Raw genomic sequence first — 13307 nt, 5'->3', positions numbered from 1 at the left:
ACAAGGTGGCTGTGAGGGCAGGGAGGAGGGGTTGTCTTATTCCACGGGCGCACATAATTTACGAAGGATGGCAATTTTTGGTCTCAGATGCTGTAGTTACAAATAAGGTTCACAGTCACAGTCAGGAGCTGAGGGAAAAGATCTGGCAGATGGATGTATAGAAACTCTCCACTTGTGTCCGGTTCAAGTTGCTGATTCTAAATACCCTCCACCCCTTAGATTTTAGGATTTTTCCCTTCCTGACACAGCAGTAAAATTATATTTACAGATCTCATAAAGTAATGGTGACAGTGAAGAAGTGTGAATATTAATTTTGGCTCCCACCTGTAGAGGCCTCAGACATGAACCCCATCAGATGGCCATCAATGGCTGCTAAGCTCTACAAATGGCATAGAAACATAGAAACATAGAAATGACGGCAGAAGAAGACCAAACGGCCCATCCAGTCTGCCCAGCAAGCTTCACATGTTTTTTTCTCTCATACTTATCTGTTTCTCTTAGCTCTTGGTTCTATTTCCCTTCCACCCCCACCATTGAAATATCTAGCTTGATTAGTTAGGGGTAGTAGGGGTAGTAACCGCCGCAATAAGCAAGCTACACCCATGCTTATTTGTTTTACCCAGACTATGTTATACAGTCCTTATTGGTTGTTTTTCTTCTCCCCTGCTGTTGAAGCAGGGAGCTATGCTGGAAATGCGTGATGTATCAGTCTTCTCCCATGCTGTTGAAGCAGAGAGCCATGCTGGATATGCATCGAAAGTGAAGTATCGGACACAATTGGTTTGGGGTAGTAACCGCCGTAACAAGCCAGCTACTCCCCACCTTGTGAGTGCGAACCCTTTTTTCTTCTCCCCTGCCGTTGAAGCAGAGAACTATGCTGTATATGCATTGAAGGTGAAGCATCAGGCTTATTTGGTTTGGGGTAGTAACCGCCGTAACAAGCCAGCTACTCCCCTCTTTGTGAGTGTAAATCCATTTTTCCACATTTCCTCTTGCTGTTGAAGCTTAGAGCGATGTTGGAGTCACAGCAAGCATGTGTATGTTTATTGAATAAGGGTATTGTCTCCAGGCAGTAGCCGTCATTCTGGCGAGTCACCCACTCTTCATTGGCGGCCTCTTGACTTTATGGATCCACAGTGTTTATCCCACGCCCCTTTGAAGTCCTTCACAGTTCTGGTCTTCACCACATCCTCCGGAAGGGCATTCCAGGCGTCCACCACCCTCTCCGTGAAGAAATACTTCCTGACATTGGTTCTGAATCTTCCTCCCTGGAGCTTCAAATTGTGACCCCTGGTTCTGCTGATTTTTTTCCTATGGAACAGGTTTGTCGTTGTCTTTGGATCATTAAAACCTTTCAAGTATCTGAAAGTCTGTATCATATCTCCTCTGCTCCTCCTTTCCTCCAGGGTGTACATATTTAGATTCTTCAATCTCTCCTCGTATGTCATCCGATGAAGATCCTCCACCTTCCTGGTCGCCCTTCTCTGTACCGCTTCCATCTTGTCCTTGTCTCTTTGTAGATATGGTCTCCAGAACTGAACACAGTACTCCAGGTGAGGCCTCACCAAGGACCTGTACAAGGGAATAATCACTTCCCTTTTCTTACTCGATATTCCTCTCTCTATGCAGCCCAGCATTCGTCTGGCTTTTGCTATCGCCTTGTCGCATTGTTTCGCAGACTTCATATCATTAGACACTATCACCCCAAGGTCCCTCTCCTGCTCCGTGCACATCAGCTTTTCCCCCCCCCATCGAATACAGTTCATTCGGATTTCCACTCCCCATATGCATGACTTTGCACTTCTTGGCATAAGAATATTCTCCCTTTAGAAGCTAAACTGGTCCCTTCCCAGCTCTCCCAGAAGAACTGGCTACAGCACCAAAGACAGAGAACCCACTGAGCCTTCCTGCTCCCTCCCACCCGTGGCACACATTACACCAGGAGAGCTGGTCCAGGGCTGGTGCTCTGGCTTAGAATACTTTTCCAGATCTGGAAAAAATTACATGAACAAACTGACTCATTTCTTCTCGGGTTTGAGAGAACTTGTGGCTAAGAATAAACCAGTCAGACAGTGGAGCAGGCCATGTTTTACCCTTGGGTAGGCCTTCAGCACAAGGTTACAGTGTCCAGCAGCACAGGGATCTTAATGCAAAAGCAGCAAAGGTTCCCTCCCTCCCTCTCCAATCACGTAAAACCACAGGGGGTGAGTTAATACAGAGTTTTACAAAAAGAAATTGGGCATGGGAGATTGGCCAGACTTATGTGCGTACGTCAAGTACCTGAAAACTTATCCCGACTGACCGCAGCTGCTCTTGGGAGTGCAGGTGAGAAGGAGCTAACACTTAGGTGCATAAGTCTGCTTTGAAAACTGGTGTAACTTATGCACATTGAACCGGCTTTTAAAACCTAGGCGCGGGCGTAGATTTGTGCGCGCAACCCGGCACGCACAAATCTATGCCCGATTTTATAACATGCGCGCGCAGCTGCACGCATGTTATAAAATCCGGGGTTGGCGCGCGCAAGAGAGTGCACACTTGTGCATGCCGAACCCTAGGGGAGCCCCAATGGCTTTTCCTATTCCCTCCACCCCCCCCTTCCCCTACCTTACCCACCCCCCAGCCCTACTTAACCCCTCCCCAACCTTTGTTCCATAAGTTGCGCCTGCCGGCCGAGTGCCGGCACACAATCCCCTGGCACAGCCGCTGTGTCGGAGGCCTCGGTCCTGCTCCCGCCACCACCCCGCCCCTTTCACAAAGCCCCAGCACATACGTGCGTCCCCGGGCTCGATGCAAAATAGGCTCGGTGTGCGTAGGGCTTTTAAAACTTGCCCTATTTGCTGACTTTATGTGCAACATTACAAAATTATTCCCACATAATGGGGTAGATTTTCAAAGGGATATGCGCGTACCCCCCAAAACCTACCCCAAACCCCCCCCTGCACACGCCGAGCCTATTTTGCATAGGCTCGGTGCCGCGCGCAAGCCCCGGGACGCGCGTAAGTCCCGGGGCTTTGCAAAGGGGGCGTGTCGGGTGGGTGGCACAAATTTCGGGGGGGGGGGGGGGGGGGGCGGCGCCGCTGCCTGTTCCCTCCGAGGCCGCTCCGATTTCGGAGCGGCCTCGGAGGGAACAGGCAGCGGCGCCGGGCTCGGCACGTGCAGGTTGCACAAATGTGCACCCCCTTGCGCGTGCCGACCCCGGATTTTATAGGCTACGCGCGTATCTTATAAAATCCAGCGTACTTTTGTTGGCGCCTGGTGCACGAACAAAGGTACGCGCGCGCATAAATTTATAAAATCTACCCAAATGGGAATAAATTATTCCCACATGCATTGCCTTGTATAAGTCTTCCTACCTTTGCCCATTTTTCACATTTTACTGTCTAAAAAATACAAATCAAAATGCATTACAACAGGAGTTTGTTTCACTGATCTACACCACATATGCTATTCTTTCATCACAAAAGAACAATTACGAAATATTCCAAAAGTAATTAATAACCCCCCCAAAAAGTCTTAATTGCATACATTTTTCCACCCCTTGTCAGAGCAAACCCAAATTAGCTCCAATTCAAAAAACTGCCTTAACAAGGCCCATAAAAAACTAGAGCCCACCTGTGTCCAATCAAATTGAGCCGATTTGAAAACTCCTGGATGAAGTCTCAAGCTGTTTGTGTGGTATGAAGTTAACCTGAAGCAAACTCAAAGCCTGACTAAGAAGGAGCTGCTGAAAGAACTGTGGGATGATATTCAAAGGTACGGATTGGGGAAGGCCATACAAAAAGAGATTTCAATGTGCTTGAATATCCCCTGGGGCATCATCAGGCCCATTACTATCAAGCGGAAACAGTTTGGCATCACAGAGACACTGCTGCGATCAGGTCATTCCTCCAAAGTCAGTAGCCATGGGTTAAGGGAACTGCTGCAGAAGGTCACTGTGAGGCCTAAGATTACTTTAAAAGGTCTCTGGCTGAGAGTGGGGAAAATACAGATTGTTCAACAATTTCTCCACAAACACGGCCTGTATGCGAGAGTGGCAAGAAAGAAGCCACTGCTGAAGCCATGTGATGTGCCACATTGCAAAGAAGCACTTAGGGGACACTGTATGCATGCAGGAAAGGGTTTTGTGGTCTGATGAGATCACACGGAACTTTCTGGTCTCAATGCTAAGCGACTCGTGCTGTTTGTTTTATGCCACACATCACCCTACCACCACCCTTACAGCATGCTGGGGGCAGCTTTATGTTGTGGGGATGCTTTGCGCCACTGGAGTCAGGAAGGCTTGTGAAGATAGAGGGAAGATTAATGGTGCAAAGTTTGCTACAGACCTAGGACTGGAAGGAAGATTCACCTTTCAGCAGGAAGTAGAGCAAGCTTTTAAACTAGAACAAAGGTTCCTAATTATACCATTAATATAGCACATATCGCATCCTGATATCCATATTGGGAGCATTTGCAGGAGATAAAGTCACTTGGGGAGTTCTATCATTTTCAGTAAATGTATCCTCCCGGTCAGGGAAACAGGCAATTGTAACCATTGCCCAAATCTCTTTTTCATTTTTTGAAGCATGGGATTCACATTGACGTGATATATGGTAGCTATGGAACTAGGGACCAGAACCCCCAAATACTTGATGCTCCCTCTTGCCCATCGGAGTGGGAACTCGGACCCCCAGCTCACACTTAAATTCCCAAAGCTTCCGACTTTTCCTTATTAATTTTGAGCCCCGAAAATTCCCCGTACTTGGCTTGGTAGGCCAATACTTGTGGGAGTGAGTGTTGGGGATCAGTTCTCACATAGCCAAGCTTATCACGGCAATAGCTCACTGTCAGTGCAATAAGATCCCGGCTATGGCAGCGAGCTTTGACTCAGAAAAAGCATTGGATCGGGTCTCTTGGGGGTATCGCTTTTCAGTATCAAATAGGTTTGGTTTACATGGCAATCTTCTAACTTGTGTGGAGGGGGGAAAAAATCGAAATTGGCACTACAATACTTACACAAACCCATTAAGGGAGAAGGGCTGGCTTGTCTGGACTTCCGGACCTATAACCTGGTCTATATGATGAGGCATTTGAGAGATTGGATATTAGATACTGAACATTTTTTCCCAACATCATATAAAGCTAGATGGCTCCAAAATAACTCAATAGCAACGCTTATGCAAATACCCTCTCCTCAAATACCTTCTGCATGTAAACACTATATCATCCTCAGTTCGGGGAGGAAAGCCTAGGCCTACTTGTGTAAAATATTGGGCATTTCCATAACTCTGACTCCGTTAATAAATATTTGTGACAACCCCCCATCTATGCCTGGAAGAGAACAATCCATCTTCCACACATGGGCCTCAAAAGGGCTTACATGCATTTCACAAGGTTTTCCTACTACTTCTAATGTAATGTGCACTTTTCAAAAGTTAGGCGATCAGTTCCATCTCACAAAAGAGGACTTTTATGCATATCTCCAATTGAGGCAATACATATTTAAAGCAAATCTGCATAGATTCCCCGTTAATCAGAGATTGCTGCTCCAATAGCGACAATTTTGTAAAGAGATACCTGCTAGGCAGAAGTTTCAATAATTAACAGGTTTAACCAGCGGGTTCCAAGTTTGACACACAAACTTATCGTGTTAAGCTTTCAACAGGGTATAAGATTCTTACATTATAAAATGTTTTCAGTTGGAGTTATGTTTCACCTTGTACCTGCTGCGAGAATGATATAATGATGTGGTATAATACCATGTATGTTTCGGTGTTTTCTTATTGTTTCAAGTTTACAAAGCTATAACTGTATGTAACACTTTGACTTGCTGCAAAATGAATAAAAATATATTAAAAAACAAACAAAAAAACTAGAACAAAGGGGAAAGCCGACAGTCGCTCAGCAGTGCATGGTTCGGAGGGAGGTATCATGAAAGGATACTAATGATACATTAGAGTTAGGGCATCCTGACAGTGAGGTTCCAATAATAAGAAAAGTAGTCCAAGTGCCTGTAACTAAAAACTCACCTGAGCTAAATGATTTCAATTTATCCCTGTCAACTGAAAAGCTGAATGTAAATACAAACAAAAAACCTCACTTTGAAATGTTTGTATGCTAATGCCAGAAGTCTAAGAAGTAAGATAGGAGAATTAGAATGTATAGCAGTGAATGATGACATAGACTTAATTGGCATCTCAGAGACATGGTGGAAAGAGGATAACCAATGGGACAGTGCTATACCGGGGTACAAATTATATCGCAATGACAGAGAGGAGCACTCGGGAGGAGGTGTGGCACTTTATGTCCGGGATGGCATAGAGTCCAACACGATAAACATCCTGCATGAGACTAAATACAAAATTGAATCTTTATGGGTAAAAATCCCTTGTGTATCCAGGAAGACTACAGTGATAGGGGTATACTACCGTCCACCTGGTCAAGATGGTGAGATGGACAGTGAAATGCTAAGAGAAATTAGGGAAGCTAACCAAATTGGTAGTGTGGTAATAATGGGAGATTTCAATTACCCCAATATTGACTGGGTAAATGTATCATCGGGACACGCTAGAGAGATAAAGTTCCTGGATGGAATAAATGACAGTTTTATGGAGCAATTGGTTCAGGAACCGACGAGAGAGCGAGCAATTTTAGATCTAATTCTCAGTGGAGCACAGGACTTGGTGAGAGAGGTAACAGTGGTGGGGCCGCTTGGCAATAGTGATCATAATATGATCAAATTTGAATTAATGATTGGAAGGGGGACAGTAAGCAAATCCACGGCTCTCGTGCTAAACTTTCAAAAGGGAAACTTTGACAAAGGGCAAGATTTTAAAAAGGTTACGTGTGTAAATACGGAGGGCTTACGTGCGCCGGGCCTATTTTAAAAGGCCCGGCGATGCGCGTAAGTCCCGGGCTTTACAAAAGGGGTGGTCCGGGGACGGTGGCGGGGAGAGGGCCAGAGGCCTCCGACAGATCGGCCATTGCCGCTGTGTTGGAGGATCGCCTGCCGGTGCGTGCAACTTGCGCCTGCCCAGAGGCAAGCGCAAAAGGTAAGAAAAGGACAGGGGGGGGTTAGAGTAGGGCTGGGGGGGGGGGGGGAAATTAAGGGAAAGGGATGGGAAGGTCAGGTTAGAGGGGAGGGAACGGGGGAAGGCAGTGTGACTCGGCGCGCGCAAGACGCACAATTGTTCACCCCCTTGCTTGCGCCGATTCCAGATTTTATAACTATAAAGTATGGCTCCACCTCATTTTTAAAACTCTACCATTTCAGCTATCTCAGGGCTTCCCAAACCAGTCCTGGAAAATGAACAGCCAGTCGGGTTTTCAATATATCTACAATGAATATGGCACAAGAGACATTTGCATATACTGGGCCTCCAATGCATGCATTTTTTTCTCATACTTATTCACTGGTAATAGCTGTAGGCTAACGATGCAGGGGAATAAGGGAGGACATTTTCCAAAAACACTCGTTGAAAAATGCATCCTGAAAACGTGGCTAAAAGTGCTAGCTGGAGGACCAGGTATGTCTTTTCAGCCGCATGACAAGAGGGGTGGCACAGAGGGCAGGTACAGGAAAATGCATGTAGGGATTTCATTTTGAAATCTCAGTGCGTACTTTGCATCCTGCGTCAATGCAAATGCAGATACGCAGGTAATTAGTATGGGCAGCATGCACATCGATTTGAGCTTTCACAAAGGGAAACTTTGCTGGGAACTTCCCTTTGAAAATGAGCTGATAGACACCAAGTACCCGTGGAACTGCAAGCCAGGCGCGGGACTTGAAAGTTACCTTCACAGTGCTGACGTATGTTATGAACTGATCACAAAAGAGGTACTTGACACATCAAGATCACTATAGACAGGAAAAGGATGCCTAATTTTTTTTAGGGATGCATTTTCACTGGAAACATTTCCAATTTTGTTTTTAAAATGAAAAAAAAAAATACAAATACAAAATTTTATTCATTTCACAATTAAGCTTTATCCCACCATGAAAAACATAAAAAATCCTTCCTAGGTCCTCTCCTGCCACCGCCCCCCTCCTCCCCATCTAACTCTATCATTGGTGCATTCATAGGAGAGGAAGAATTCCCAGTTTCTCTCGAGCCTGTGGAAATGCCTTTGACAATGACTCTCTCCTAAGTCTATTATACTCTAAGGTAAAAGAAAATAACTCCCTCCAAAGTCAGCGATACATGAAAAAATAGAGAAAGAGGGAAATGAATGTACTTTACAATTTTATTTATGATACATTGCTTTTATACAAAAGTTTTCAAACACGAGACTAGCTAAGAACATAAGAACATAAGAAAATGCCATACTGGGTCAGACCAAGGGTCCATCAAGCCCAGCATCCTGTTTCCAACAGTGGCCAATCCAGGCCATAAGAACCTGGCAAGTACCCAAAAACTAAGTCTATTCCATGTAACCATTGCTAATGGCAGTGGCTATTCTCTAAGTGAACTTAATAGCAAGTAATGGACTTCTCCTCCAAGAACTTATCCAATCCTTTTTTTTTAAACACCGCTATACTAACTGCACTAACCACATCCTCTGGCAACAAATTCCAGAGTTTAATTGTGCGTTGAGTAAAAAAGAACTTTCTCCGATTAGTTTTAAATGTGCCACATGCTAACTTCATGGAGTGCCCCCTAGTCTTTCTACTATCTGAAAGAGTAAATAACCGATTCACATCTACCCGTTCTAAGGGTCAACAAAACCACTCACTCTTTTCAAAAACTGCTTTACACATCTCCCAACCCACCCAGCAATCATACACATTCCACACTTTACTCACTTACATTCACACTTCCTACAATATAACAAAGAATACATCAATGTGTAAGCACCAACGAACCACAACAGAGGCCCCCGTTTCACTGTAAGGTAGCTTCCTCAGGGAGAATTCGCTGAATCACTAAAAAAAAAAAAAGACCCAATTGCTATTTCTACAAACTCATAATACAAATACAATTCTCAGAAAAATAGATTATACATTCCAATGAGGTATCATTTTTGAAAGGGACTTCAGAAAGACCACATAGAACTTCAGCTCGTACGAAATAATGACAACATAGCCAGTGCCAATCGTAAAATTCTGTGAATTCCAAGAAACTGCAACTCCTAGGCCAATTCAATTGCAAAACTTTATTAGCAGCTGCAATTGGTAACAAGTTAGTGATTTTAAAAAAGCCCAAATCATCTCAAGCACAGCCCAGTTAGCACAGCTGCTGACTTAGGAAAAAACGAATTGAAACTGCAAGCACAACAGGAAGATGAGCCGTGGTTTTTTCCAAGTCAGCTGGCTGTGTTTGAAAACTTTTGTATCAAAGCAATGTAAAAATTGTACCATAAATAAAATTGTAAAGTACATTCATTTCCCTCTTTCTATATTTTTTCCCATGTTGTTAGGCAACTTGTTGTATTTCACTATGACAATGACTGTTTTTGTCTTTTTTGGACTATGTAGATAATATATTTCATACCATACTGTTTTGGATATTTAGTATATTTTTTTTAAATTTCTATTTTATTTGTTGTTTCATGCTTGGCATTTCGAGTGGTGGTAAAGCACATTTTAATAAATATCTAAAAAAAAGCACCTTATTATATTTGTTTGAAATGTACTTTTTAACCTAAATTATCATGGAGGAAGTACAATTCCTTCTGTATACTAGTTATTACTGTCCTATAAACCGCCTTCCGGCTACCCTTGATTTATTTTTATTCCCCAGTTTAATAGTAAATTTTATGAAATCAGACCAGAGAAAGTGATATATTTCCTGGCTAGTTAAAATTTGTTACCTCAGACATGTGCTCAAGTCGAACTGTTCCACCTGTATAGCTTCTCAGCTAGGACATCGATTAAAATGCACACATTCTCGAGAAGAGTGCCACAGGATTGTTACTGCCTACATGATAAAAAAAATAAAAGAATAGACCTGGCATCTCAGCTGCAAGAGCAAAGAAATGAGACTTGTCTGGCGTGAGAAAGTCCCTTTTAAACGGAGCCCACTCAGGTGACACGAAGCCGTCAGCTGCAGGGGCGGATTCGGATGTCGAAGGGCACAGGGTTTATTTAAGGGCCATCTGTTCAATCGCTGGTCAGAACCAGGGCAAGACCCAAAGGATGAATGCAGGGGGTGAACTTCACTGTAAATAAAAGCGAAGGAGGAAAAGGGGAGAATTCACTTTTCACAGATTTATAGGGAAGCAATTTCTTAATCTGGTGATGTGGCCAATCTGCCCAAATCCAGCCACTCATCCATCCTTGTCTACACAGGAGGTAAAGCTTAAACCATAGACTGGAAGAGTGTCTGGAGTCTGTGGCATATAAGAAGGTGAAAATAATCCTATTAAATTAATAAATAATCCACACACATGCTAAATCCTCCCCTTAAAACAGAACCTAAAAGTTGCTCATGTAGCTATGGTAACATGGTAAGGATTCAAGTATTGACTGACTCGGCACCCCCTCTCCAAGTCCCAGTCAGCTGCCGTCATGCCACACTGGTGATCGGCCTCAGAGGGACCAACGGCAGGTTAGGCCACTGCTTTCCTCTGATTTACAGATGGATCAGTGTTTCTGACTCAAGCACTAGTGAAGGCCAATGCAATGCAAACCTCTCCTATTCTCTCTTTGTTTTTTTTCCCAGAGCCACATGAAATGAAATTAAGACATAAAAACAAACAAACAAACAAAAAAACCCTGAGACGACAGCTATGAACCATTCAACCTCACAAGGTGGCAGCCATTTTTTTCCAGGACTAATTCAAAACAATAAAAGAAATTAAGCAAAACTATCTTTTCAAAGTTTAAATCAAGCTCATTGTGAGAAAGTGGTGGTCAGGTTACTGCAAGTTCCTTCTGGGGCTATGTCAGTTCAACCATGGCCTCGCTGGCCTCCCACAGTTTTTTTGCGATGCCAGCATCCTGGGCGTATGGGCGGAGTCTGCTGGGCTGGCAGTCCGTAAAGTAGCCGCCGTTACGCGGGAGCACCTCGTCAGAAACGGCGCAGTGGATGACGGTCTGAGCGCCTGCCTCACAGGAGATGAAGAACATGGACATGAAGACGTAGGTGACGATCCGGAAAAGCAGAGAGAACTGCAAAGTCCAGTCCCCAGCGACATATCCTGCGGTGACAGGAATAATCGTTAAAATCCTGTACAAGAAGATCAAATGAAGAGGGCCCTGCACCAGCACTGGAAGGAGCCGGCAAGCTGGCCTCTTATTCACATGTGACCAGAAAACAAAAAAAATGGCATTACCATACCATGTGTCTTAGCTGCAGGACAAAACAGACAGAATCCATGACAGAATACTGAAGTTTAATTGAGGAGTTCTTCAGTTCACAACCTGAATATCTAGCTGTTCAGAATAAATATAATGAGCTCCCTTCACTACACAGATATTCTGGAATTCCCCATTCTGGCAACAATCATCTGTGCCGAATGAAGAGATAGAGGAAAAGTCAAATCCTTCTGTATTTTTTTTGGAAAGTCAAAAATTCCAGGTCTCTAAATTTAGAAAGATTTCCTCTGAAATAAACACTTCAACATCCCATGTAGAGTTAACTGTTTCCCAATATGTGAGATCACTAAGCCTACATAAGAAGTTGCCATACTGGGTCAGACAGAGGGTCCATCAAGCCCAGCATCCTGTTTCCAACAATGGCCAATCCAGATTACAAGTACCTGACAGGTACCTAAACATTAAACAGATCCCATGCTACTAATGTCGGTAATAGCAGTGGCTAACCCTAAGTCAACTTGATTAATAGCAGTCTATGGACTTCTCCTCTAGGAACTTATCCAAACCTTTTTTAAACCCAGCTACACCAACTGCCTTAACACATCCTCTAGCAATGAATTCCAGAGCTTAATTGTGCATTGAGTGCAAAAGAATTTTCTCCAATTTGTTTTAAATGTGCTACTTGCTAACTTCATGGAGTGCCCCCTCATCCTTGTATTATCTGAAAAAGCAAATAACCAATTCACATTTAGCCATTCAAGTCCTGATTTTATAGATCTCTGTCATATCCTCCCCTCAGCTGTCTCTTCACCAAGCTGAACAGCCCTAACCTCTTTAAACTTTCCTCATAGGGGAACCATTCCATCCCCTTTATCATTTTGGTCGCCCTTCTCTGTACCTTCTCCATCCCAACTATATCTTTTTTGAGATGCGGCGACCAGAATTGTACACAGTATTCAAGGTGCGGTCTCACCATGGAGCGATACAGAGGCATTATGATATTTTACGTTTTATTCACCATTCCCTTTCTAATAATTCCTAACATTCTGTTTGCTTCTTTTGATTGCCGCAGCATGCTGAGCCGACGATTTCTATTGTTACCCAATATGACGCCCAAACCTTCCTGGATGGTAACTCCTAATGTTAAGATCTGTGAGTCAATTCGCCAGTTTTACTGCACTACGCAGCAGTTGGAATAAAAAGAAGGCAAGGGATTAACCTGCATGTAGTGACAGTTACAATCCTAACCACCTGACTAGGCAAACTGGATAGGCCGCTTTAGTTATGATTTGTCATCTACTATGCTACTCTTTGCCATTTCTCATCTGTGTTTCCAATGAAGAGAGCACAAGTCTGGATTTAAGGAGAACCAATATAAGCAAATTAACCTAAATTAGGTTGGCCACCCAGCTCCTCTCCTAAGGGACAGGCCTGAGCCGCTTCCGGTTTTACTGCAATCACATCTATGGATATGTAGATCTATTTTTTTTAAACTCGAAAGCAAACGTCTCTTTCATGAATGTGCATTTCCGATACCCTGGAAACCCTGGGGATGGCCTCAAGGGCGGGATTTCACAGCCTAACCATGGCCCAGAGCTGCTTAACTGGGGGTGGGCGATGTCATGGGGTGGATGGGCAGGCTTACCAATATAGTATTCACAAGCTTTGAAATAGGATACTTTTGTTTTCCATCCTCATTCAGCAGATGTGTAATCCTATCAGGTGCACCAGAAACGTCACAGAGTGCAGAAAGGTTTCTGGTGTCATAGCTATAACATTTGGTCAGTTTAGTTCCAAAACTATCTTAACCTGAGTAGCAGGGGGACGGACATTGCAGAGATGTTTTTAGTTTAGGTTTCGGGCCTTCAAAGGGCCTTTGGATATGGCCAATCAAAACTGTTATTCCACCTTTGCTTCTGGAGCATTGGGAAGCACAGAGCGCTGGAGACGCAGGCAGCTAAAAATTCCAAAATCCCAGGAGTAAAAAAAGACCATTTCCCCAGAGATAATGAGAAGGGGGCAGGAGGTTGCACCGTGAATCTACCTGCACTGCAGCACAATATCAGCAAGA

The 13307-nt window shown here is 44.0% G+C and overlaps 1 protein-coding gene across 2 annotated transcripts in view; it reads right to left on the bottom strand.

The window, feature by feature from the left end:
- The window catches only part of LOC115073493 (retinol dehydrogenase 14-like), a 73168-nt gene that overhangs the window by 36571 nt on the left and 23290 nt on the right, over positions 1-13307 (bottom strand). The window contains exon 6 of one of the 2 annotated variants that reach the window (XM_029571942.1): positions 9114-11118. The exons of the other annotated variant lie outside the window; for it this stretch is intronic. Coding sequence (XP_029427802.1) covers positions 10859-11118 — 260 coding nt within the window. The 3' untranslated portion in view covers positions 9114-10858. Of the gene's footprint in view, positions 1-9113; positions 11119-13307 lie in introns of those variants that run through there. 2 annotated transcript variants of the gene reach the window in all.

This window comes from Rhinatrema bivittatum, chromosome 11, assembly GCF_901001135.1.
Source record: "Rhinatrema bivittatum chromosome 11, aRhiBiv1.1, whole genome shotgun sequence".
Taxonomy (NCBI): domain Eukaryota; kingdom Metazoa; phylum Chordata; class Amphibia; order Gymnophiona; family Rhinatrematidae; genus Rhinatrema; species Rhinatrema bivittatum.
This window is presented reverse-complemented; position numbering and strand designations above follow the sequence as displayed.